Source organism: Dysidea avara, chromosome 12 (genome assembly GCF_963678975.1).
Source record: "Dysidea avara chromosome 12, odDysAvar1.4, whole genome shotgun sequence".
Classification (NCBI taxonomy): domain Eukaryota; kingdom Metazoa; phylum Porifera; class Demospongiae; order Dictyoceratida; family Dysideidae; genus Dysidea; species Dysidea avara.
In genome coordinates this window covers 22,350,127-22,374,499 of record NC_089283.1, presented here as the reverse complement: position 1 = coordinate 22,374,499, position 24,373 = coordinate 22,350,127, and the positions used below count along the sequence as shown (strand labels likewise).

Below are 24,373 nucleotides of genomic sequence, written 5' to 3'. Positions count from 1 at the left end.
TCGTATCATGTGGCTTCCTTCCGGCTTCGAATGCATTTAATGCGCAAGCGCCGCCAGCTTCCTTCTTTATGAATCACCTGCGGACACTGATGGCAAAGAGTTTCGATTATATCGTGATTGGTGGCGGGTCAGGAGGTCTGGGCAGCGCTAGAAGGGCAGCTACCCTTGGCGCTAATGTCATGGTAATCGAACACAAAAGACTGGGAGGGACATGCGTGAGTTTATAAACGTTGCTATGTGCCTACTTTATTCTTGCTTTATCGTTGCGTAGGTCAATGTTGGATGTGTTCCTAAGAAGGTAGGTGAAAACGAGGATAACTAGCTAGCCAGGTTTACATATTTTATTTCTTCCTTACAATTAGGTGATGTTTAATGCTGCTGTGCATGCTGAGTACTTGAAAGATCACGAGGGCTACTGCTTTGAAGTGCAAGACAAAGGCTATGCATTTAATTGGAAGTATGTCAAGTAATGTTGACTGGTGATGTACATCATATTATTTTTGTGCAGTGCGATGAAGCAAAAGCGAGATGCTTATGTGAAACGACTCAACGACATTTATTATGCTAATCTGGAGAGGGTGAATGATTTTAGTATCTTACATCATGTGTCTGTATATGCAAATTAAATATCTGATCTAATAAGTCACTATAATGATTTCCTACATAACTTAATTAAAGCCTTCTGTTTCAGGATAAAGTCACTCTTGTCAGAGGGGAAGCGAAATTCACTGGCCCAAAAGAGGTAACAGTAAATGGAGAGAAGTACACTGCAGAACACATCTTAGTAGCCACAGGAGGACACCCTAAAATGGATGCTAATATAGTTGGTAATAAAACATAGCACACTCAACATATACTGTGAACTACATCTCATTTTAGGTATTGAACATGCAATCAGCAGTGATGGCTTTTTTGAGCTTGAGAAACAGCCCAAAAATGTAGTGGTTGTCGGTGCTGGTTATATTGCTGTAGAATTGTCCGGCATTTTCAATGCACTTGGCAGTAAAGTAAACCTCTTGATTAGAGGGAAAACTGTAAGTGCTCTTATCAGAGGTTTCAAATATCTTGTTACTTTTTTTTGTCAGGTGCTGCGTAGATTTGACAGCATGATAGGGGAGGCTCTTACAGAGGAACTGAAATCTTCTGGTGTTAATCTGATTAGTGATTGTGGTGTAGGTGATTTGGTCATGTGATCTTGTAATGATGTATGATGACATAACAGGTAAGAGAGATCACAAAGGAGGGAGAAACAATGACGGTGCATCTTGGCTGTTCTGGCGGCGATAATAAGATTGCTGGTGTGGACTGTGTACTGTATGCTATTGGCAGGGAACCTAATACCAGTAACATTGGACTTGATGTTGCAGTGCGTGGTAACATTTGTAACTGGGCATGTAACAAGTAGATGCATATCTTCTTGTGCCATTATGCTGTGCAATTTTTGGTTCCTCTTGCTGAATTATTGGTCAGCTTTGTATTGCAAGTTACAGAATAGAGATATTCTATTGCAGTACTAAGATATGTGAATAATGTGATGGAGTGTAGTTGCATGCATGGTAACTTTTAAGTATATATTTGTTTATAGGGAGTGAAAGTTAGGCCTAGTGGGCATATTGTAGTGGATGAGGTAATTTATTTTGTTTTCTACGCTTCCTGTAGTTCTAATTTTAATTTCCTTCAGTTTCAAAACACCAGTACCAGTGGAATATATGCATTGGGGGATGTCTGTGGCAAAGCTGAGCTGACACCAGGTGTGTGTGTCTGTGTGTTAGTATTTTGTTTGCATGACACTTTACCAATGGCCACTGTAGTTGCCATTGCTGCGGGGAGAAAGCTTGCCCACCGTCTGTTTGACAAGCAGTCAAACTTACGACTAGACTATGAGAATATTCCATCTGTTGTCTTCAGTCATCCACCAATAGGAAGCATTGGAATAACAGAAAGTAAAAGAGGCTGACTTTACAACAATGTCTCATTGCAGGGTACATTTGTTACAGAGGAAGCTATTGATAAGCATGGCAGTGAAAATGTGAAGATTTACAAGACTGAGTTCCTACCAATGTATTATCAGATGGTGTCACACAAATCACGCATGAAAATGAAGTTGGTGTGTGTTGGTCCCACTGAGAAGGTATGCTGGAACACCATTCTTACATTGTTGTGTTCATGTGATCTGCATAGGTTGTAGGGCTTCATATGATTGGCCTGGGGGCAGATGAAATGCTGCAAGGATTTGGTGTGGCTGTGAAAATGGGTGCAACAAAGAAAGATTTTGACAGTTGTGTTGCCATTCATCCCACTCAGTCAGAAGAGTTTGTCACAATGCGTTAAACTTTGAATTATGATTACTATCAATTGTTCTGTAATTGATAAAAATGCAATCTCAATAGTCACATGATAGATAAATAGTTACAAAGATAGATTTAAAAATTTCTTGATAAATAAACTATTCTGATACATAAATTCATCACTTTTTGCAAGCTGAAAACTCGACCCAACTTTGTGAACCACTGGTGAAATACTTCAATTGAGTTTTCCATGCTGAAACAGTTTCTTGGTAACATTCCTCAGTAAAATCCTGGAAATGTATGTAAAATCCCTGCACTATAAACAGGTGATATTTACCTTCAGAAATTCATCCTTACATTCTTCGGCTCTTTGCAAGTCTTTTGTGATGTACTGTATGAACTGGGCAGTGTTGTCACTGAATGAGATGTCACTAAATCCAGCACTGGTGAATACCTACATATGGAAGGAGGTGCTATCTGGGACAAGTTGAACACTTACATGTCTGCTATAATAATCATTTACATACAATTAAGGGATTTTTAGTGTTAGTGATCCAGAACTCACAAATGCCACTTAGATACATGCTACTTATGGGCATGGGACACAAATTTTTGTGGATTTTGCGGGTGTCTTATCTACAAAAAAAAATTACTATTTTGTAGTTCCTGTACAAATTGTATTGGATCGATGTCTAAACCACGGAAATTACTGATTTTACCCAATCCACAAAAATTTCTTGCCCACTGGTACACCGTACATGTATACTAGCCACTACTTGTACTACTTGTTGCCATAGACAAACCAGACCATGAGCAGTGTTTTAGCTTCCAAGTAATGATGCACACACCTGCAAGTATCCATGTAAATGTTTCTTGTCACTTCATATGTCACCTCTTGGTGACAAACACATCAAAATTACATGATCATAGTTACCCTTATCAGGTATCCAAGTATTTTGCAGTGTTTGTTTTAGCCCAATTCATTATAGCATAGATACTAAATACATAATGGATTGGAAATGCAATACATTTTACGGTTACGGGCTCGATACGGTCACGTGATTTATGGCAACGTTACCAAGTGTACAAACTGCAGTTGTTCTTAACACTGAGACTACTATTACAGGTTTTATAAAGCGTTAAATCATTGCTAAATGATTCAGCTATTTATTGGTTTGTGACTGAAGGTTAGTCGTTTCGTACAACCGAAGGTGTGAAGGAAGGAACGCGAAATTTGTGTTCAAAAACTACTGTGGGGGTTTTAGTGCATAGGGCGTATTATGTACGAAGTTTTAGAAGTGCTGAACAGTTTCGCCACATCGTAATGAATACAAAATAATTATTTTTAGCACTGTACAGCAGTTACTTTCCGTAAGCGAAGCGAAAGAATGGCTACATGACGGTAGTGGCTGTGGGGGTTTTCCTGGCTTTGTGAAAACAAGTCTAGCGATACATGCTATACTAAAGAAAAGTTCATACCTTCGAGAGTGCTAAAAAAAGGATGAACGAATTAAAAAAGACACCTGTTTTCGAGAAAACTCTGGGCGAATTCGACAAAAATGTATTGTGCCTATTGAAAATCCTGCTGTGCCCCGTAAATGTCATCACGTGACCGTATCGAGCCCGTAACCGTAAAATGTATTGCGTTTCCAATCCATTATGTATTTAGTATCTATGATTATAGTGACCAGTGTACTTCATGACCTTGTTAATAAGACCACCTCATTAAGACTCCACAAGTTTGGTGATGATTTAATTAATAAAGTTACAGTAATTACATCTAACCTGCAAATAATCATCCACTGAAACTAAATTGTATTTCATCTTCTCTAAGTACATCTTGTGATCCTGTACACTCTCATTTGTACCCAAGCAATAATCGGTTATTACAATTCTACTCTTTGGTTTTAACCATGCCTGGAAGAAACACCTTAAAAACACAAAATACATTTAACTGTGTGCAACTAACATATAGCTTGGATAGCAACATTTTCTTATCAGTGATGTGCATCAATGTATCACGGCTGATGACAGCATCAAACGATTGCTCAGGATAATCTCGTGCGATGATGTCACTGATCTCAAAGTGAATCTGTTGGGAATACTGTCAGCCAAACTATACTATAACTTATTGTGTCTTTTAACTAACATTTTTTAACTTGACTTTGTCAAGCATCTCAAATGCCAAGTGGCTCATGTTGACAGACAAATCAACACCAGTGATGTCTACATTAAAAGTCTGTGCAAAGACAAAAACAACATTTCAATTATTACATTTCTCCAGGGAATAATTAACAAAGGCATAACAAAGCCTTAGTTTATAGCATCAACACTTGCTCATCACAACCACAGAAGCAAGTCATTCTGCATGCCAATGGCTGCATCACATTCAATACCCTTTCCACAACATTTGCATTAAAGCTGCTAATTCGAGTTGTATATAGCTGAGTTACGTGATCAACAATATCTGGTTTCAGCTTTATAATCAGTTCATGAAACTTCTCACCTGTGCCATGTACAAGGCTCCTCTCCCCATGCCAGAGCCAACTTCCAATACCTTTTTGCCTGTTTGAAGATCCACCTTCCCAGCCATGTTCTACAAAACCCCCAAAAAATGACTTATGTTAGCCACTGTGTGTAAACAGTACCTTAGCAACATCACTTCCTCCAGGGCAAACGTACCCATCATTACCAAATAACTTTTCTGTACACAAAATACGCTCAAAACTGTACTGGTCTGAATCAAGGAAGATACGGAACATTGAGACAACGTTAGCTGGCTTTACTATCTTGTGCCACAGCCAGCAGATTTGGTTGGGGTTCCCTTTCTGCTCTACATATGCATGTATATTTTTGGCTACCACAAACTCAAGCGAATAACTTCTTCCATCACCAATTGGTTCTACGGCTGACTCAAAGAAGCTTTGATATGCCTATAACAAAATGAAATATTTTAAAATTTCTTAACCAACTATAATTTGGCTTACACCGAGACTACGATATTGTGTTGGATTGGAACCTGGTTTGATATTTCCGCTAGACCTAAAACACGACTCTCGAAAGAAGATATAACCGCCTGGTTTAATCCATCTGTTTACAGGCAATATGATAACAACATAATAGTATTCATTGGTCCTTACCTCAGCATATTGTTAGCTAGGGCTTGTACCTCATTATCAGTTAAATACATAAGAAGCCAATTTGAGAATACCACATCAAACTCTCCAGGATTAAACTGTATGACTGTTGCATCACCACACTGGAAATCAATATTCGGGTATTTAACACCATTTTCTTGTTCGTTCTTCTTAATATATTCATCAATAAAGTCAACCGCTGTGACGTGAGCAGCACAAGTAGCTAAGTCACCTGTGAACCGACTAAGGGGAGCACTATAACAATATTTCTCATAGCTATCTAAAGCTTACCCTATACCTGCTCCTAATTCTAATACTCTTAGACCTGTTATGTTAGGTAATATGGCCATCACTTCAGGGTGGTCACGCTGTGTTAACACTTTGGCATTAGTATCCAGCATCATTTCTTCAATACTAGAGTTCTGGTAGCACATTTACCACATGCAATATAGTGTTGACCTTATGAAAAAACCACATGCTAACCTTCGCGTTAACCTCCCAGTATTTCTTCATATCAGTCCGCGTGGGACACACAACTTCGTCCTTAGGAGGAGAAGACATTGTTGAAACGTATAGTATAAGTGGCGACTATAAACTGTACTAGCTAAATAGACACAAGCGTTATCTATACTCCGGATATTGAAAAGGGCAAGTTGGTGGCTTCCATGACAACGCCATAGCAACTTGAAGAAACAAAAATGGCGTTACCATTTCTGCCTGGGAACAACTTCAACCAGAACGTAAGGGTATACATCATTCAGCGTGTATAGTAACTTATATAATAAAATACAGCTGGGGCGTGATAAATTTCATAAATCTCACGCATTCGACTACAGCGGGGACGTTTTCAACTTTGTTGGAGAGCACAAATCTGGAATAGGTTTGGACTAAGGATTTATGTAATTACATAGGCACGTGTACTGCACCAGGTGGTCAGCCGTTACCAGGTGGGAAACCTAAACCAAAGACCAGTGTTTACCCCAGAGGATTGGGATCTGATAAGCCCGCATGGGTGGCCTTTGACAGACAGGTACCTTTATTTCTCTTAGCTTACAAAGTGAAGTGCTAGTTTTTTTTTATTGTAGGTGCTAAAATTTGATGCTTATTTTCAAGAGGCAGTTCACGAGAGAAGAGAGGAGCGATATCGTATCAGAAAATGTGTTATTTATTTCTATTTGGAAGATGACACGATACAAGTTCTCGAACCAAAGCAAGAGAATTCTGGAATTCCACAAGGTAATTACAGTAACAACTGTACAACATCTGATGGTGCGACCTGCCCTTAGGGACTCTTGTTCGAAGGCATCGTATTCCAATGCCACCTCCAAATGATGACCACTTTTACACTGTGGAGTATTTTAATATCGGAAAAGAAATATCATTGTACTCAAGAGCATTCAAGATAACAGTTAAGCTGCAGAATATCTTGTATCTTGTTAATGAGGGTCTTCACAGGGCTGCGATAAATTTACTCAAAACTTTCTGGGTAAGTTAGGTGTCCGAGTACCAATCATTGAAGAATTCCCAGAAGATCCTTTCACCACATATCGATCACAAGTAAGTAAACACATTGCTGATCCAATGTTTAGCCAATTGTTCATCACTCTATAGCAACTTGCTGCAATGCAGCCCCTAAGACCTTATGAAAGAGTGGATACTTTGAAACAATTTTTGGAATATGATCGACAAGTCCTAAGGTTTTACTGTGTCTGGGATGACACTCACAAGTAAGAGATCATGCACCCAGTACCCCATTGTACTGTCTCCACATAGCATGTTTGGGGACCCACATGTATTGGTCCTTCACTATTTCTTGGCTAATGATACCATTGAGGTTATTGAAAAAGTTGCCCCTAACTCTGGACGTGATGCCTTCCCTGTCTTCCTTCAACGACAAAAACTTCCGAAACAAATAGAGAACCTAAAGCAGCCTGGAGTGGAAACAAAGAGGACGGTACTAAATGTATTTGGGCCAATGGGTCACGGTGGAAGACATATTTTAGATTCACTTAAGGTCAGTGTAATATTTCACAGTGAAGTGTTAATGATGTGCTCATAGACAGGAGCAGTTAACATTGATTATTATCGTGATGTTGACCTATCATTGGGTGGTGTTATCACTGTGTGGGGTAGAAGGGTGCTGCTTTGTGACTGTGATGATTTCACAAAGGAATACTACAGGACCAAATATGGAATTGGTTAGTGCATATCTTATATTGACATGTAAATCCTGTAAGACCATATTTAGGGCCACTTCTTTATTAAGACCATCCCATTATATAGTGACCATATACTAAACTTAGTTATATTTCATGACCTCATTTGTCAGCATGCATATTTTTGGGTCTCATAGGTGGCCTTTATTAAGAAGGTTTTGGGATTACACTCGGGATTACACATAATATTGACCTCTTCCAACAGACCAATTTAACAAGGTGGATACTCAGCACCCAAGAGTATCTCTACCAGACCGAGAGTATCCACCATATGAAGGATTCCAGATTGGCTCAGAAGAAGACACTATGGCTAACTGTCTCAATTTGATCCCTAAACCACCAAGGAAAGATTTCATCAAGTTTATGGAGAAGGACAGGTGTGTAATCACTATGGTACATGTATGACATGTGTCATGCTCACCTACAGACAAGGACTGAACAGTAACGTATTCAGATTTGTGGCCAAGTTGGACACTAAGCGACCAATCGACGTTGACAGAACATTCATAATATTTTACTATCTCTCAGACAATACCATCGCTGTGTTTGAACGACCTCAAAGAAACTCGGGTATACTTAATCTAACCCCATGTTATCAATATTTATATGTGGTTTGATACAGGAATTATTGCTGGTAACTTCCTGGAAAGAAATAGAATTGCCAAAGCAAAAGATAAGGATGCAACCATCTACTATCTACCTGAAGTATGTTAGCATATTAAAATGACTGCTAAATCAACTCTTATTAATAGGACTTCTATATTGGGGGCAGGGTGGAGTTTAACAAACACAAGTTTATACTAGTGGACGCTGATGAATATGTGTTCAAATATATGGAGAAGTATTGCGAACAATTTCCACACTCCAACTTAAGCTTGATCATGGCTAAGCTGAGGGGACCAGCAATTCCCAGGATGCAGGACATCAAAGAAAGATTTGCTAAACATGACCCAGACAAACTGGGTATCTTACCGTACATTAAATTCCGAAGCCTCGTTTATCAACTCAGTCAAGGACTATTAAACGAACATGAAGTAATGACCCTGGGAAGACAGTACGGGGAACAAAGAGTATGTTGTCAATTAACATGTGTAGTTCCCAATATAATTCTTTTACCAGCCACTGCCAACGGTGATCAAGCTAGCACAAGGAGATCTTGAGAAACAGAACTACAATGGACTCAGTAAACTACAGGACATATTAGAATATCACGATACTGACAAGTGAGATAGTACACTATACATGTACATCATATCATTATAATACCTTCAGGACAGGGCTACTGCCGTCAGATAATGTGAGACATATTTGCCACATAGTTCAGCTTCCATTATCAGACCAGTTCATTGATGGACTAATGATGGCGTAAGCTGCACACAACTCCCCACGACAGTTAACAACCTTTGCTGCTGTAGGTGTCAAGACAAAGATCACGTAGTACATTACAAAGACTTTCTCCAGTTTATTGACTGGAAAGACAACCCGGTAAAGTCCCCTAAATTACCACCTCATGATATGGTAAGACCACATACACCATGTTATGTGTACTGTCATGGGTAATGACACACCATAGCCTGCTGCTGGTAAGAGCGACGGATGGGACAGTGATCAAGACACAACACTAGTCACCCAGGTACACTATGCCAAACTTCTAGTGGACCTGGTACACTAACAACTATACATAACTACAACAACAGATATTGAGTTCATAAAAAATACAATATAAACTCACACACAATGTGCAGACACTCAAATAAGTAACTGAACATGTCAAGGGTGAATGTGTACTGTGGGTGCAGTGGAGCTTGCTCCATCATTTGTAGTGACCACCCTGAGAACTTGGTCCGGCCTTGGATGTTGGCTCACAAGAAAGTCTGTAACGTTTACCCCCATAGTGTGTAACTGTGTCAGATACTGTAGTCTCTGTTGATCAATTTTCTTCTTGTTCTAATAAAATCATTGCAACATAACGTTAGCTATACTTGACATTTGATTTCTAACCTCTAGTTTAGCTTGTTCTTCAGCTTTCTTTCTCTTTAGCCTCTCCATATAATCCTTCTCTTGTAACTGCAGTTCATGTTTCTTCTCCAACCTGTTAATATCTCACTAGCATGACAATTGTAACAATTATAACACATACTTTGCTAGCTCCTGACGATGTTTTAGTTCCTCCACCTTAATTTTTTGCTCTATAATAAGTATGGTTAGTAACAGAATTAGTGCAATAAAAACAAACCAATCTCATTCCGGTGAATTTCATTTTGAAGTTTAGCATCTGTGAGATCTTGTTCCTGGTGATCCGACTCCATCTAACAATCAAAATCATTATGTTAATATCACAACAAACTCATTCAATATAACATACCTGTATTCTCAATGCAGTACGTCGCTCCATTGCAGTACTCAACAGACGCTGTGACATACAAACATACTGATGACACCACACTACACACTAAAGTGATTACCTGCAACTTGTCATTACATTGGAAGCCTCTGTACACCACCTTGGACACCTCATAGCCGATCGCTTTACTACGCTCTCTTAGCTGAGTGTAATTGTCCAAAATGTTTAACTGACCAGTATTATCAACAAATTCCTTCAATCTACAGTGACCATAATATTAAATGTACATACAATAAAGTAGTTGAACTAACGTCAGTTGAGATCCAAATGCTATCACATCAGCTGTGAGGGCACTACACATAATACAATGATATTACACACTACATGACACATATAATGTGGTAACACTGACTTGATAAAATCTCCAATGGGATCAGTTGTCTGGTTAAGCTGTTATAATGAAGCTAGATTATATTTTATTTTCATTATGCAATAGTGTACATACCATTGTTTCAATATCTCTTAGTTCAAAAAACATCATCACTTTTACTGTGATTAATGCATCGTCCTTAGTTCTCACCTTACAAGGGTCACAATATAATGTGGTACAAGGCTGTAATGAGTGTAATACTTACATCTTTGATCTGTTATACAAAGAATAAAAAACAATAAACCAAACTTGGAGCACAAATTTGTAGACCTACATTGTAGTAGAATTGATCTGGGATGACACGGAGTTTTGTAAATCGTAATCCACCAGGTATCTTCTGAGTTTTGTTCTGTCTATCAGTTCCATGCCAAATAAACTCATGCAGCCTGCAAACAAAACAAAGCTTTGCACACTGCACCACCTGAGCCACACCCACCATTCATCAGCAGAAGGTGTAAACAACATTGGTCCATACTGGATCTTCCTCACGACTTGACTAGTAGATCGATCACGACTATATACCACCAACACCTCATTGGCATCCAGTGATATGGATGACATCACTTCAGCATTGTTCATTGTGAATGGGTCAATGTATGTATAACATGGCCTGTAGTGAAAGTATCAATATTCATGATACACCAAGAGTTCGTGAGGCTAGAGTTGATTCACAGCTTATTGGCAACCCCACATGATATTTCAAGACTTCACATTATTAGTTATTTCACCAAAATGGTGCACGTGTAGCTAGTAGTAATCGTTTCACCTGAAGTTATGACTAGCTGAAAATATAATACAGCAATGAAAAAATGACCCCCACTCCTGAAATAAAGGCTTTATATGGAAAACTTTAGCTAAATTTTAGAACAGAGTGCCTAACTGGAATGCAATTAGCAAACACAATGTTCTATGTACTATACTGGCAGCTAAGATTATGTATTCTGGTAAGCAGATTCATACCCTGGCAAGTTCTTCAGAGTTCCATTTCTTTCCTCCACTCTGATGTATTCTTTCTGGCTGGCTGATATTCTGGCTAGTAGAATGAATCGCTTACGGAACACCCATATCCGTTGAGGTCCATCAAATGACTCAACAGTTCCATCTTTACTGACCGCCAGGCCCTGAAACACAAGACATTAATAATCAGCTTGATATAGTGTCTGTAAGTGCAAAGTACATTTCCTGATCTTTTTTTTAAACTTCTGCTACACAGGCCCTTAGTGGGGATATGTTATAAGGCCTTTGAAGGTTGTCGTCACTTTGAAGCTTCGCCAGATATATAGACTACAACCAAGCGACTACAACATCTCCAGCACTTTACCATCTGGTGCTATAGGAGTGGTGGCAACAGGGTGCTGTTCATCCCGAGACTATTCGACACCAAAAACCTTACTCGTACTCAGGTTCACAAGTAATTACATAGATATACCGAGTAGATGAAGAGAGAGAAAACCATCATTATTATAATGAGACACAAACATTTACATTAACATTAAGGAATCCTCGGTCACATGCGACCACCAGACAGGGTTGGTTAAAAACACCTGGGTGGGCATGGCAAGGGAGTACAAAACATAAAAGTAAGTATACAGCATGTACATTTAACTAACTAAAGAGTCAGTCTGGGGAGGCAGGAAACCACTCACGACAATCCCTAGCCATAAATATTCTTTGAGATGCTGTAATACACTCCTGCGAAGCAGAATCCAAAACTTTCCTTAGAGCTGCTTTTGACACTAATATATCCTGGTGAACAAAATGTAACAGGTTCCATAAGTCTTTTACACAAGAAGGATGGTAGTGGCCTAGAACGCTGATTTCAAGAGTTTCGTAATAGTCAGAAACATTCAAACGATCTAATTCTGCTAACAGTTGCTGATACTCTACTTTGTTCTGCTTACGTAACCTGGCTGATGGTGTTCTGAATCCAATGGACAGGTCAACTCAGGTAAGGCAATAGAAAATATATTATCACTATGGTCTAGCCATCTATGGTCTAGCTACATTAGTTAACTCGCCGACCGACATATTATAATTATACATACCCTTTGATGTTCTCTTAGAGTCTTTCTAAACGGCATCCTTTACTATAACCTCGCCTCGCTACACTCCACCGGGATTACAATGCAAATTTCCCCACCAAAAATGGAACATTCCTTACCTTTCCGTACCTTTCCGTACACTAGACCACTACAGTTGTTCGCACTCACGTGACTCGCCACAGCTATAGGTGGGGCTAACTTTGACCCTTTCTTCTTAAGACTGATTGGAAAAAGGTAAACGGCCTTGTGGACTTTTTTTATGAGAAATATAGTGACATTTTATTGCCTTTCTCCTTTTTGTAGGGAGTTTTCGGCTTGTTTTGAAAGAAATCAAACCGACACGCCCATCACGCCCATCACAAAGGACCCGACGCTGTAAACATGGTCATTCTGACGAAGGTTTGTGCGCCAATTGTGCTACACTAGTCAAGTATAAGAATTTCTTGCAATCCACAGGGCCAGCATGTGTGGTATGACAACACACAGGGTGGAGAATTCGAAGTGCCGATCGGAGCGGTCGTAAAGTTCTCTGATACCGGCCAAATCCAACTTGTTGATGACGATGAAGAGGTGAGTAATTTGTTGATTAGTGGTAGTCGTGATTTGGTTGTTTACTGCAGGAACACTGGGTGGATCAGAACAATGCTCAAAAGATCAAAGTGATGCATATCACTAGTGAAGAAAGTGTGGAAGACATGGTAAGTATTTGTGTATGTTTGTTCTTTTCTGTGTTCCCTTCTTCCTATACAAGTGGGTGTGCACACACACATATACACACAGTCCTTCATGGATCACCAGACCTTCCAAAAAGGTAGGGACAGACAAATAACTATCACATCACCACTGCACTCATGGTTTACTGCTGGCAAACTTAAGATGTTATTGGCTTGCCATGCATTGGTGTGTATTATTATTATTAGCACTTTACAGTGATCAGCACTGAAGGTATAAAGGTTTTGTCATCAGATGGCATGCATCCTGGCCGTAAGCCTGTGTCATGATTTTTGTTAGCTTAGCCAGCTAATATCCATTACCCAGATTAAAATGCTGACTAACATGGTGTTTATAAAGACTACCCCTCACCCTGACACTTGCACAAACACACACGTGTGTGTGTGTGTGTGTGTGTGTGTGTGTGTGTGTGTGTGTGTGTGTGTGTGTGTGTGTGTGTGTGTGTGTGTGTGTGTGTGTGTGTGTGTGTGTGTGTGTGTAGAAGTGTCAGGGTGAGGGGCAGTCTTTATGAGTACCATGTCAGTCAACATTTTAATCATGGTAGCCATTAGCTACCATGATAACGTGGTCACACCAACCCAGTGAATCAGCACTGGGACACCTGTGTGCTACTCAGGTGCTTAGAGTCAGTGCAGGCAAATCCAGGACTAGTAACCCACAGGAGTGGCTGTGCCATGTCTCACAGGTGAAGGTGTGTGTACCCAAAGTCCCACCTGGACCTTCACCTGGCACAAACAATTGGCATTTGTTTCCTTAACTAATACCAGGTACCCATATATGTTACACACACATGACACATGCACACACACGCAAACACACAAAAAGTTTAAAAAGTGTATTCAGCTGCTGTGTAAACATTAGCATGCCTACCCAGTTAAACACTATGTGCCGCTGTTGAAATGGAGTGGTCAACTGGGTCATGTCTTCCAGGTCTGACCAGATATCAGGGTCTAACTCAGATTGGATCACATATGAAAGTAAATTAGTGTATCATAGTCTAGTTCTGCTGAGCCATGCCCACTTATCGGGATTATGTGTTATTGTCTGTAGGCATACGTGAAGCCACATCTATTTATATTATATATTCTCGTCTGTAGGTACTCATATGTACAAATCCACATATCAGAATTGTGTGATTCTGTTTGTAGGTATATGTGAGTGGGCTGGAGCCATTATCAGTACGGTGTGGTGAAGTTTTGTATGTATTCATGAAACCGCACCCATTTATAGGAAACACATTTTTCCATCTGTAAATTTACTAGGAGCTACGCCTACTGACTGATTATATAGCTACCCATTACTCAACTTGTGGAACGCCCAAAATGTAGTTCTTGGTGCACGCTTTGGTTTTAATTAATCTGGGTCAGCAGCAGTGATCCTGTTTCAACACTGTGTGTACTACTCTCAGGTGCTATGACTCAGCACAGGCAAATCCACCCTAATATGATATATCAAAGATGTAGTCATCACATTAAAAAGAAAGTCCCACGTAATTTTCACCTGTTATATAGGACACACATGCAAACACACACGTACGGTACCACTCAAGTGTAAAGTTGTCTCGCGTGAGTGCAAACGATTACAGAATGAGCTAATTAAAGGGTGTGGCACCCACTTCATTCACGAGTATTCATCCCAACAAGACAAGATCAATACTCATGAGCAAAATGAGTATACCACACCTCAATTGCTTGCACTCTTGCAAGACGATGTTACATTTAAGCGGTACCGTATGTATGTATATATATATATATATATATATATATAGGCACTTTTGGGGCCTTAGAAGCTGTCCAATTAGTGGTCAGGTTGACATGCACACACCCTTTTGTCTTGTGAACTACCCTATAAACCCTTGACCTAGCATCATCTTGTGGCTTGGAGGGATGCATACACATGTGATACACTTGTATACATATGCACACACATACACAATAATGTGTATTTTCAACTAATTGGTTTGCTTTAGATTCGTTTGGGTGATTTGCACGAAGCTGGTATCCTGCACAACTTGTACATGAGATACAAGAACAAGTTGATATATGTAAGATTCACTGGATACACTGTGAATAGTTCCTTATTCTGCACTGCTGTTGTCTAGACCTACACTGGATCTATCCTTGTGGCAGTCAACCCATACACTCTACTCCCCATCTATGATCAGAAGCACCTTAACCAGTATAAGGACAAGAAGATTGGTGAAGAGCCTCCCCATATTTTTGCCATCGCTGATAATGCTTACTATTTCATGAAGAGAGGAGGCCGAAATCAGTGTGTTATCATCAGGTATTTTACCATCATGGGATTAACTGAGTTATAATGTGTTATGTAGTGGAGAGAGTGGAGCTGGCAAGACAGAGTCCACTAAACTTATTCTGCAGTTTTTAGCAGCTGTAGGTGGTGAGCATTCATGGATCGCACAACAGATTCTAGAGGCCAATCCTATTATGGAAGGTGTGTGATTCTGTTGTGAATGATACCTTCATTATTCTACCTGTTTAGCATTTGGAAATGCCAAGACTGTCCGTAACGATAATTCTAGTCGATTCGGAAAGTATATAGATGTCCATTTTACTACTAGTGGAGTGATTGAGGGTTCTCAGATTGAACAATATCTTTTGGAAAAGTCAAGAATAGTCCATCAGGTTTGTATATATATCCATTGTGTGTATTGTACAATTATTCACTTGCACTTTACAGCTCGAGGATGAACGCAACTATCACATCTTTTACCGTATGTTAGTAGGACTACCGAAGGACCAACTGAAAGTTCTTGGCCTTTCAAAACCTTCAAACTACTACTACCTCACACAGGTAATCATCTAGTTTGATAGTTATTTATGCAATATAACTTTATTTTTAGGGAAACTGCCTTACCTGTGAGGGAATGGATGACAATGAAGAGTTTGCTCGTATTGTGGGAGCTATGAAAGTGCTGAACTTTGGAGATGATGAAATGCAGAACATTTGGGAGTTAGTTGCGTGTGTCCTTCATCTTGGAAATGTTGTGTTTGGAGGTTAATATTAAATACTTAAGTCCACACTGCTCAGTAATTGCTGTAAATCCTTATAGAAAAGGAGGAGCATAATTTACCAGTAGCATTTATTAAGACACAAGAAGAAGTAAAGAGAGCAGCTGGCTTACTTCATGTAAGTTCTTATTCACAAGTAACTGCAAATTGTGCATTAGTTATAAAATTCAAAACAGGTCTCCAAAGATGGACTAGACAAAGCTCTCTGCACACACTCCACTCTCACACGTGGTGAAGTGATTGTATCACCTCTCAAGAAAGTAGCTGCAATGGATGTGAGGGATGCTTTTGTAAAGGGAATTTACGGGAGAACATTTATCTGGATTGTGGAAAAAATCAACAAAGCCATCTTTGTACCAAAACAAGACAAAATGCAAAAAAGACTTTCCATTGGAGTTTTAGATATCTTTGGATTTGAGAATTTCTCAACCAATAGGTATTCCCTTGATGTGAAATACTTAAATTTGCATCTGTATTGTTCTTCAGTTTTGAACAAATGTGCATCAACTATTGTAATGAGAACTTGCAACAATTCTTTGTCCGTCACATCTTCAAACTGGAGCAAGCTGAGTACGACAAAGAAAAAATTGACTGGCAAAAGATTGAGTTTAAAGACAACCAGGAAACACTAGACATGATTGCTGTAAAGCCACTAAACATTATTGCACTGATTGACGAAGAGAGTAGATTTCCCAAGGTTTGAAGCAGCTTACCTACTACGTAGCTATGTATGCACCATGTTAACCTCTTGTTGTTTATTAGGGGACAGATGAGACAATGTTACAGAAGCTCCACAAGCAGCATGCCGACAATTCACTCTACATCAAGCCACAATCTGCTATTGATGCACGATTTGGTATCCATCACTTTGCTGGTGATGTGTACTATGACAGTGTTGGCTTCTTGGAGAAAAACAGAGACACATTTAGTGCTGACCTAATTGACTTACTTCACACCACCAAGTCACCATTTCTGACTGAAATTTTCAGTGGAGTCAAAGCAATGGTAGTTTTCCTTGGTAAGTTTCTTTAGTAGTATACTTTGTATTTCCTAGACCACTGAGACTCGCAAAAAAGCTCCAACATTAGGTGCTCAGTTTAAAAAGTCTTTAGATGCTTTGATGAAGACATTAGAAGCATGCCAGCCATTCTTTGTGAGGTGTGTGAAGCCAAACGAGTACAAAAAAGCTTTGGTAAGTGATAGCATGGGTCAATATGTGGTAAATTAGCACTCCCATTTAGGTGTATGACCGAGAATTGTGCACTCGTCAGTTGAGGTATTCAGGAATGATGGAGACAATTCGGTTAGCCTGCTAGCTACATGTTAACAATGCCATAGTGATTGCATCTTGTTTGTAGTATTCGTCGTGCTGGCTATCCAATTCGACATGACTTTGAACAGTTTGTGGATCGTTATCGAATGCTCTGGTCAAAAATGACCCCTGAAATGGTTAAAGGAGCTGATGCTAAGACAAACTCAATTAAACTAGCCAAAGAAATACTTGGTGATCGTGACTGGCAAGTTGGAGTAACAAAAGTGTTCATAAAGGTATGTACTAAGATATTTTTACACATAACTGTTGGAAATCACAGCATGGTGGTGCATAGGATGCTGATGATCAGTATCTAGAGGAACTCAGAGAGGAAGCTCTAACAAAGAAAGTTATAATTATCCAGAGAGTTGTCCGTGGCTACTTCCAAAGGATGAAATTCAAGAAGCTGAAGAAAGCTACCATAGTTTTTCAGAAGTGCACACGAAGACTGCTAGCAATGAAAAGATACAAAAAGGTTACACAGCCATAACATATTTTGTTATATATAGCATCACTATTACATGACAGATGAAACTTGGGTTTGCTCGCCTACAAGCCACTTGGAGGGCTCGAAAACTGACCAGAAATTATCGTACCATGAGGAGACGCATTCAATTGTTCCAAACACGCTGTCGAGGAATGTTAACAAGAAGGGCATTTAAAAGGAGGCTGAGCTGCATAATTCGGATACAATGTGGCTTTAGAAAAGTTCTTGCTATTCGCAAAGTTAGAGAAATGCGTGAGGAGGTAAGTATTTACCAAGAGTGAATGATAAATTTTAAGTTACAACATTTCTGTCCAATACATGTTCTACAATTTATAGAAACGTCGACGTGAGGAGGCTGAGAGGATACGTCGTGAAGAAGAAGAGAGATTAAGGAAACAAATGGCTGATGCAGAGGCTAAAAAAGAAGCAGAGCGACTGCACAAGGTATACCTACAACTACAATTCTAACAATTATTACAATACTCAGGAACGTATGGAGAAACTAGAACAGGAGAGAAAGGAAAGGGAAGAACAGCAGAAATTAGAGACTCAAAGAAAAAAGGAAGAAATTGAAAGGATGGCAGAGGAAGCTGAGAGGCGTAGAGATGAACCAGTACAAGAGGCTGAAATTGTAAGTATATTAATACTTTAGTTGATAATTAATGCTGTAAGCTTACCACTAGTTGATATGAGTGCCTGATATTGTGTGTATATAGGTGGAACAGATATTTGGACAAATTGGAGAAGTTACCAATCAAGGAGACATGTCTGAAATTGATGTAAAGAATCTCCAGATGCCTCCAATGGAAGTTGATGTAAGAGAGACAGTGCTTGTCCATTTTGTAATGAATGACTTCAGGTTGATGATGAAGATATTTCAGACTACAAGTTCAACAAATTTGTGACTGCTTACTTCCAAGGTCAAGCCTCACACTCATACATCAGAAGACCATTAAAACAACCTCTACTGCAACTGAGAAATGAATATGATCGTCAGGTAAGCTGGAGTTATCATTGTTTCACTTGTTTATAGTACACCTGCACAGGCTGCTCTTGCAATGTGGACAACTATTTTACGTTTTATGGGAGACTTGCCAGAACCCAAACCACCAGCCCCTGTAGTGCCAGAACCAAAGGTAATCACCTTCTTCCTGACTTGGTTGACATTGGTACTGTAGGAAAGTGGAGGAGGTGGTTTGGCTAAAAAACTTTCTGCCACTTTCGGTAGAAAATCAAAGAAACCCGAAGGATTAGAAGAAGCTCTTGCTGCTGCTGAGGTCATTCCTCATATTATTGTGTACATGTGATATACCATTATTACTATAGCAAGTATCACCTACTAAATCGGAGGACAAGAAAACAATGAGTCTTCGTAAGAAGTTAGCATCCATGACACTGAAGAAGAAGTCAAAAATCTCACAGGTAATCAGTATGCAGCAGATGGACAATTTCACTGTTGACTTACAGGAGGTGTCTGACATGATTCGCGAAGGAAAAACACCGAAGGCTGAAGAAGGAGAAGGAATGCCGATTCTCTCCAGACCCACATCCAATTTAGAAAAGCTGCAGTTCATTATTGGAAATGGAATTCTCCGTCCTGATTTGAGGTTTGGAAACTCAGCCAAATAAGCATCATAATTAATGTCATTTTTCAGGGATGAGATTTATTGTCAAATTTGCAAACAGCTGACACAAAACCCATCAAAGTCTTCACATGCTCGTGGATGGGTATTGCTATCACTTTGTGTTGGATGCTTCTCTCCTTCTGAAAAGGTTGTTAGCGATTCTTTACATGTTTATTATAATAAGTGTCCTAATGTAGTTTATCAAATATCTCCGCTGCTTCATCATGGAAGGTCCTCCTGGATATGCTCCTTATTGTGAGGAAAGATTGAGAAGAACTATGCTAAATGGTACAAGACATCAACCTCCTTCGTGGCTTGAGCTACAAGTAATACTTCAGGATAATGTATGGTGACTGTTTTATTAGAGTGTTTATAGGCCACCAAGTCTAAAAAGCCACTGATGTTGCCAATCACCTTCATGGATGGTAACACAAAGACATTACTTGCCGATTCAGCCACTACTGCTAAAGAACTCTGTGACCAACTTGCTGAAAAGATAGGACTAAAGGACAAGTTTGGCTTCTCACTCTACATAGCACTATTTGACAAGGTAAAAACTGGTATCGGTTTATGGACAAGTCAATACCTCACAACCACAATAGGTGTCATCACTTGGCAGTGGAGGAGATCATGTGATGGATGCTATTTCTCAGTGTGAACAATATGCTAAGGAAATGGGAGCTCAAGAAAGGAATGCTCCTTGGAGACTATTCTTCAGGTAAGCATTTTTGTTCCTCTTCAATTCTACTAGTCTCATATTACTGTGTATTAAGGAAAGAGATATTTGCTCCATGGCATGATCCTTCCGAAGATCCAATTGGTACTAACCTCATATACCAGCAAGTTGTCCGAGGAATAAAGTTCGGAGAGTATCGTTGTGAAAAGGTAAAGAGACTATTTAACTAGCAATGTGAGTGTTTATTTCCTTTAATGAAAGCTTGATCATTGTTCCTTACATCCATGTTCAGTGGCTAAGCTGTTGTAGATGGTAGTTCTCTATTGAAGATCACTGTACTCTAATAAAGTAAACAAATAGACTTAATTGTTTTTGCAAAAGAAACTGACCAAGATGAAAACTTATTTAAACCCAATATACTCTGCACCTAGAAAAGGTGGTGATTGTAGAAAACCTTTAATAGCTATACCAATAGTGGGGTATCACTTATCATATTGCTGACCTAGTTATCTCATAATAGTCTGCAAATAATCACAATTCTCCTTGTAATATTCCTAACTCTTGTTACAGAATGAAGAGCTTGCTGCACTAGCTGCTCAGCAGTACTATGTAGACCATGCTGCTGACATGAATCTAGAGCGTTTGGTTGGACTGGTACCTAACTACATCCCTGACTCATGTCTTCAAGGAGCTGGGACAATAGAAAAATGGGGACAGCAGATTGTCAATGCTTACAGAAAGGTATGTAAGGCATCAGTAGAAAAAGATTTTAAAGTATGTATGCTATACAGGCCCCATATGTACGAAGTCGTGTTGAGCGTTCTCGTGTCAAAGAAGAGATAGTTAACTTTTCCAAGCTTCGTTGGCCTTTACTATTTTCACGATTCTATGAAGCATACCGGTTCTCTGGACCAACTCTTCCCAAGAATGAAGTCATTATTGCTGTCAACTGGACTGGAGTGTATATTGTTGATGATCAGGAACATGTTCTCTTAGAATGTTCCTTCCCAGAAATAACTAACGTATCAAGCAGTAGGTATGGGACTAGTTGTCTACATTAATTGCATTCATGTGTATATGTGCTTAAATGAAGGATTCTTATTGCAGATCTGGTCGAGGATTAGGACAAAGCTTCACAATGACCACAATTAAGGGAGAAGAGTACACGTTTACTAGTGCTAATGGAGAGGACATTAAGGATCTTGTTACTGCCTTTTTGGATGGATTACGCAAAAGATCTAAATATGTGATTGCCATGATGGACTACCAAAGCCCTGGTATTAACTGACTTACTCTTGTCAAGTGTAATATTACGTGTGTGTGTACATTTTAGGTGAGGGCTCATCTTTTCTGAGTTTCCAGAAGGGTGATCTCATTCAATTGGAATCAGAAGATGGAGAAGACATTATGAGCACTGGATGGTGTTTTGGAGAATGTGAACGTACTAAGAAGAAAGGGGATTTCCCTGCTGAGTGTGTTTATGTGCTCCCTGCAATAACAAAGCCTCCAATGGAAGTGCTGGTAAGTAGATTAAATGTTTGTTTGCAACTTTAGTAACGTTATATTTCTGTAGGCATTGTTTGCAGAGCAGACAGCAGAAACAGCAGAGAAGATTATTGCTACAACACAAACTGCTCTGAATGAGAACCAGCCAGATGCTGATGAAAAGCCATACACTCTTGAACGATTTTCATTTGACTATTTCTTACCACCACAAAAACGTACACTTTCAAAGACTTTGTCAAGAGGTGCCTTTAGAAAGAAAGATTCCAACCAGCCATGGGCATTTACAAGGGTGAGAACTTAACTCAAGCAATCTGGGCAGAAATGGTACTAATGCATGTGTTTAACAGGACCCAATCAAGCAGCCATTGCTAAAGAAAATTGCCAACCAGTCTGATGAGATACAACTACGAGCATGTCAATCATTCTTGGATATCCTTTAATAAACTACATAGTAATTTGTAACTGTGTAGTTCCTTAACTCTGTTTACCTATCTTGAAATATATGGGTGACTACCCATCGAAAAAACTGAGATTAAGCACTGAGTTGACTGACCAAATATTTGAACATCCTCTACTTCATGTAAGCTAATTTGTAATTATAAATATCTGTAATTGCTTGCTTTACAGGAACCACTAAGAGACGAAGTATATTGTCAGATCATCAAGCAATTAACTGAGAATAAACTGAAAACAAGTGAAGAAAGAGGATGGGAACTGCTATGGATCGCGTGTGGCCTCTTCCCTTGTAGTAATACCTTACTACGGGAACTCAATTTGTTCTTGCAATCTAAAGTTGCTCGTTTCCCTGTTGCAACTGATTGTCAACAGAGGCTACTGAAATCCACAAAGTCAGTATTTGAATAATATACGTTGTCTTAGGTTTGTACTATTTTTAGACATGGTGCTCGTAAATATCCACCACATTTGGTTGAGGTTGATGCCATACAAAGCAAAACTACACAAATATTTCACAAGGTGTTCTTCCCAGATGACTCAAACCAGGTAATTAAGATAATTTTCATTGAAGTGTGTATATGCAATTGGTTCTGTAGGCATTTGAAGTTGATTCTAGCACACGCTCAAAAGATTTCTGTGCTGGTATTGCTGAAAGGCTAAGTCTCAAGACAGCAGAAGGCTTTAGTTTGTTTGTGAAGATCAGTGACAAAGGTATGATGCATTTGGTTAAGTAGCCAACAGAGTAGTTATGATATTACCATTACATAGTGATCAGTGTCCCAGAAGGAGATTTCTTCTTTGACTTTGTTCGTCACTTAACTGAATGGCTTAAGAGAGCAAGGCAAACAAGAGATGGTGTGTCACAAATGTATTATACAGTCAGTAATTGTAACTATACCAGGCCAATCTCCTAATGTTGGTTATCAAGTCTTCTTTATGAAGAAATTGTGGTCAACTACTGTAATAGGAAAGGATATCATAGCAGACACCATGTTCCATTTCCATCAGGTTTAAACAGCTTAATTAGCTAGTATGTTCAATTGTAATTGTATTTCAGGAACTTCCTAAGTTTCTTCGAGGGTACCACAAGTGCACCAAAGAAGATGCTGCAAATCTTGGAGCTTACATCTATCGTATCAGATTTGGAGATACTAAATCTCACTTCAGCAACATACCGTATGTTATGCATACACAATGTACAATATAAGTAATTGCTAAAATGTTCTCTAGTCAAGTGCTTAAAATGTTGATACCAGCTGATTTAGTCCGTCAAGGGTATTCCCCAGATGACTGGAAGAAGGTCTACACTGCTTGTAATGTCTCACCATTTATATGCTTTAATCAATTAGGCCATCATAGCTTCCTTTAATAAGCACACAGCCAAGAGCCAAAATGATGCAAAGGTTGCTTTCTTAAAAATCATTTGTAAATGGCCAACATTTGGATCAGCATTCTTTGAAGTGAAGGTATGTTAGTTAGTGCCAGATTAATCTCTTTGTATACGATCTTATATTTCCAGCAACAAACAGAGCCCCACTTCCCAGAGACTTTGTTGATTGCCATAAACAAGAATGGTGTCAGCTTGATTGATCCCAGCTCAAGGGTTCGTTAATACTTAATCAATCTTTGAAGTTAATTATTAGACTATCTTTTAACAGGACATCTTGGCTAACTATCCCTTCACTAAGATATCAAACTGGAGTAGTGGAAATAATTACTTCCATATGACAATTGGTAATCTTGTACGTGGCAGCAGACTGCTCTGTGAGACATCACTGGTATGTGTGTCTATAACTCTAGCTAGCTAGTTGCAATGTTCCACAGGGCTACAAAATGGATGATTTGCTTACATCGTACATCTCACTAATGTTGGCTACCATGAACAAGCAGAAGAAGATTGAACAACAACGTGGTGCTTCTCTCAGGAGGGGTGGAACCCCTAGTAGGGCTGGATCTCGCAAATATTAAACTTAAACCTTGGAATATAGTTATGGAATTATATATAACATAGGATGTTTAGTTTTGCTCCTGAACTTTGTAATGTGTATTTATATGTGAGTTATTTATTGCACATGCTCTACGTGATTGTA

At 39.2% G+C, this 24,373-nt stretch overlaps 5 protein-coding genes across 6 annotated transcripts; 3 read left to right on the top strand and 2 right to left on the bottom strand.

Annotated features, from left to right (window-relative positions):
- Nucleotides 1-17: 17 nt before the first annotated feature.
- LOC136240600 (glutathione reductase, mitochondrial-like) lies at nucleotides 18-2,389 on the top strand. Its single transcript, XM_066031612.1, has 13 exons — nucleotides 18-215; nucleotides 272-298; nucleotides 363-457; nucleotides 509-578; nucleotides 692-827; nucleotides 880-1,034; nucleotides 1,086-1,172; nucleotides 1,223-1,366; nucleotides 1,586-1,627; nucleotides 1,682-1,751; nucleotides 1,812-1,943; nucleotides 1,998-2,131; nucleotides 2,182-2,389. Exons 1-13 carry the CDS (start codon nucleotides 69-71, stop codon nucleotides 2,329-2,331), a joined length of 1,389 nt encoding a protein of 462 aa, XP_065887684.1. The 5' UTR covers nucleotides 18-68; the 3' UTR covers nucleotides 2,332-2,389.
- Nucleotides 2,328-6,111, bottom strand: LOC136240598 (uncharacterized). 2 transcript variants are annotated; one of them, XM_066031609.1, is made up of 11 exons: nucleotides 5,909-6,111; nucleotides 5,717-5,847; nucleotides 5,429-5,668; nucleotides 5,276-5,378; nucleotides 4,937-5,221; nucleotides 4,795-4,884; nucleotides 4,438-4,527; nucleotides 4,258-4,392; nucleotides 4,074-4,205; nucleotides 2,626-2,742; nucleotides 2,328-2,578 (listed from the first exon to the last, which is right to left on the bottom strand). In XM_066031609.1, the coding sequence occupies exons 1-11, from the start codon at nucleotides 5,984-5,986 to the stop codon at nucleotides 2,468-2,470; spliced, it is 1,512 nt and encodes a 503-aa protein (XP_065887681.1). In that variant the 5' UTR covers nucleotides 5,987-6,111; the 3' UTR covers nucleotides 2,328-2,467. The 2 variants fall into 2 exon arrangements, with proteins under 2 accessions (XP_065887681.1, XP_065887682.1); XM_066031610.1 differs by having other exon boundaries at nucleotides 4,258-4,380.
- On the top strand, nucleotides 6,020-9,379 carry LOC136240592 (EF-hand domain-containing family member C2-like). Its single transcript, XM_066031603.1, has 17 exons — nucleotides 6,020-6,165; nucleotides 6,218-6,305; nucleotides 6,355-6,455; nucleotides 6,511-6,661; nucleotides 6,712-6,833; nucleotides 6,881-6,982; nucleotides 7,037-7,152; nucleotides 7,199-7,439; nucleotides 7,485-7,623; nucleotides 7,847-8,018; nucleotides 8,069-8,211; nucleotides 8,264-8,346; nucleotides 8,394-8,711; nucleotides 8,761-8,864; nucleotides 8,914-9,006; nucleotides 9,057-9,159; nucleotides 9,215-9,379. Exons 1-17 carry the CDS (start codon nucleotides 6,124-6,126, stop codon nucleotides 9,311-9,313), a joined length of 2,217 nt encoding a protein of 738 aa, XP_065887675.1. The 5' UTR covers nucleotides 6,020-6,123; the 3' UTR covers nucleotides 9,314-9,379.
- Nucleotides 9,324-12,620, bottom strand: LOC136240608 (A-kinase anchor protein 17A-like). Its single transcript, XM_066031621.1, has 14 exons — nucleotides 12,461-12,620; nucleotides 11,376-11,536; nucleotides 10,852-11,025; nucleotides 10,690-10,801; nucleotides 10,621-10,629; nucleotides 10,491-10,565; nucleotides 10,398-10,435; nucleotides 10,297-10,338; nucleotides 10,107-10,245; nucleotides 10,007-10,054; nucleotides 9,878-9,950; nucleotides 9,782-9,830; nucleotides 9,643-9,733; nucleotides 9,324-9,588 (listed from the first exon to the last, which is right to left on the bottom strand). The coding sequence occupies exons 1-14, from the start codon at nucleotides 12,494-12,496 to the stop codon at nucleotides 9,412-9,414; spliced, it is 1,224 nt and encodes a 407-aa protein (XP_065887693.1). The 5' UTR covers nucleotides 12,497-12,620; the 3' UTR covers nucleotides 9,324-9,411.
- Nucleotides 12,606-24,373, top strand: LOC136240607 (unconventional myosin-VIIa-like). The gene is made up of 50 exons (XM_066031620.1): nucleotides 12,606-12,691; nucleotides 12,761-12,856; nucleotides 12,914-13,027; nucleotides 13,078-13,155; nucleotides 15,159-15,233; nucleotides 15,291-15,475; nucleotides 15,522-15,643; nucleotides 15,692-15,834; nucleotides 15,890-16,003; nucleotides 16,053-16,206; nucleotides 16,263-16,339; nucleotides 16,398-16,657; nucleotides 16,708-16,918; nucleotides 16,984-17,226; nucleotides 17,276-17,413; nucleotides 17,463-17,524; nucleotides 17,580-17,769; nucleotides 17,829-18,008; nucleotides 18,062-18,280; nucleotides 18,357-18,464; nucleotides 18,508-18,651; nucleotides 18,737-18,835; nucleotides 18,880-19,017; nucleotides 19,067-19,156; nucleotides 19,199-19,297; nucleotides 19,347-19,442; nucleotides 19,488-19,627; nucleotides 19,676-19,793; nucleotides 19,843-19,971; nucleotides 20,022-20,195; nucleotides 20,248-20,363; nucleotides 20,419-20,530; nucleotides 20,892-21,062; nucleotides 21,113-21,357; nucleotides 21,429-21,598; nucleotides 21,655-21,842; nucleotides 21,895-22,116; nucleotides 22,175-22,256; nucleotides 22,316-22,407; nucleotides 22,455-22,675; nucleotides 22,724-22,829; nucleotides 22,880-22,994; nucleotides 23,052-23,138; nucleotides 23,185-23,291; nucleotides 23,341-23,459; nucleotides 23,514-23,583; nucleotides 23,633-23,749; nucleotides 23,803-23,886; nucleotides 23,942-24,061; nucleotides 24,108-24,373. The coding sequence occupies exons 2-50, from the start codon at nucleotides 12,839-12,841 to the stop codon at nucleotides 24,249-24,251; spliced, it is 6,606 nt and encodes a 2,201-aa protein (XP_065887692.1). The 5' UTR covers nucleotides 12,606-12,691; nucleotides 12,761-12,838; the 3' UTR covers nucleotides 24,252-24,373.

Coding starts and splice junctions, on each gene's coding strand:
- LOC136240600 (XM_066031612.1), top strand. CDS start 69: ATGAATCACCTGCGGACACTGATGGCAAAGAGTTTCGATTATATCGTG. Junction 1,944..1,997: donor AAGCATTGGAATAACAGAAA/GTAAAAGAGGCT, acceptor CATTTGTTACAG/AGGAAGCTATTGATAAGCAT. Junction 2,132..2,181: donor GTGTTGGTCCCACTGAGAAG/GTATGCTGGAAC, acceptor TGATCTGCATAG/GTTGTAGGGCTTCATATGAT.
- LOC136240598 (XM_066031609.1), bottom strand. CDS start 5,986: ATGTCTTCTCCTCCTAAGGACGAAGTTGTGTGTCCCACGCGGACTGAT. Junction 5,669..5,716: donor GAATTAGGAGCAGGTATAGG/GTAAGCTTTAGA, acceptor TGCTCCCCTTAG/TCGGTTCACAGGTGACTTAG. Junction 4,885..4,936: donor GAGGAAGTGATGTTGCTAAG/GTACTGTTTACA, acceptor GGGGTTTTGTAG/AACATGGCTGGGAAGGTGGA.
- LOC136240592 (XM_066031603.1), top strand. CDS start 6,124: ATGGCGTTACCATTTCTGCCTGGGAACAACTTCAACCAGAAC. Junction 8,865..8,913: donor GAATATCACGATACTGACAA/GTGAGATAGTAC, acceptor TAATACCTTCAG/GACAGGGCTACTGCCGTCAG. Junction 9,160..9,214: donor AATTACCACCTCATGATATG/GTAAGACCACAT, acceptor GACACACCATAG/CCTGCTGCTGGTAAGAGCGA.
- LOC136240608 (XM_066031621.1), bottom strand. CDS start 12,496: ATGCCGTTTAGAAAGACTCTAAGAGAACATCAAAGG. Junction 10,436..10,490: donor TAAGAGATATTGAAACAATG/GTATGTACACTA, acceptor TCATTATAACAG/CTTAACCAGACAACTGATCC. Junction 9,951..10,006: donor GTACTGCATTGAGAATACAG/GTATGTTATATT, acceptor TTTGATTGTTAG/ATGGAGTCGGATCACCAGGA.
- LOC136240607 (XM_066031620.1), top strand. Junction 16,658..16,707: donor GAGAATTTCTCAACCAATAG/GTATTCCCTTGA, acceptor ATTGTTCTTCAG/TTTTGAACAAATGTGCATCA. Junction 23,460..23,513: donor TCTCACTTCAGCAACATACC/GTATGTTATGCA, acceptor AATGTTCTCTAG/TCAAGTGCTTAAAATGTTGA.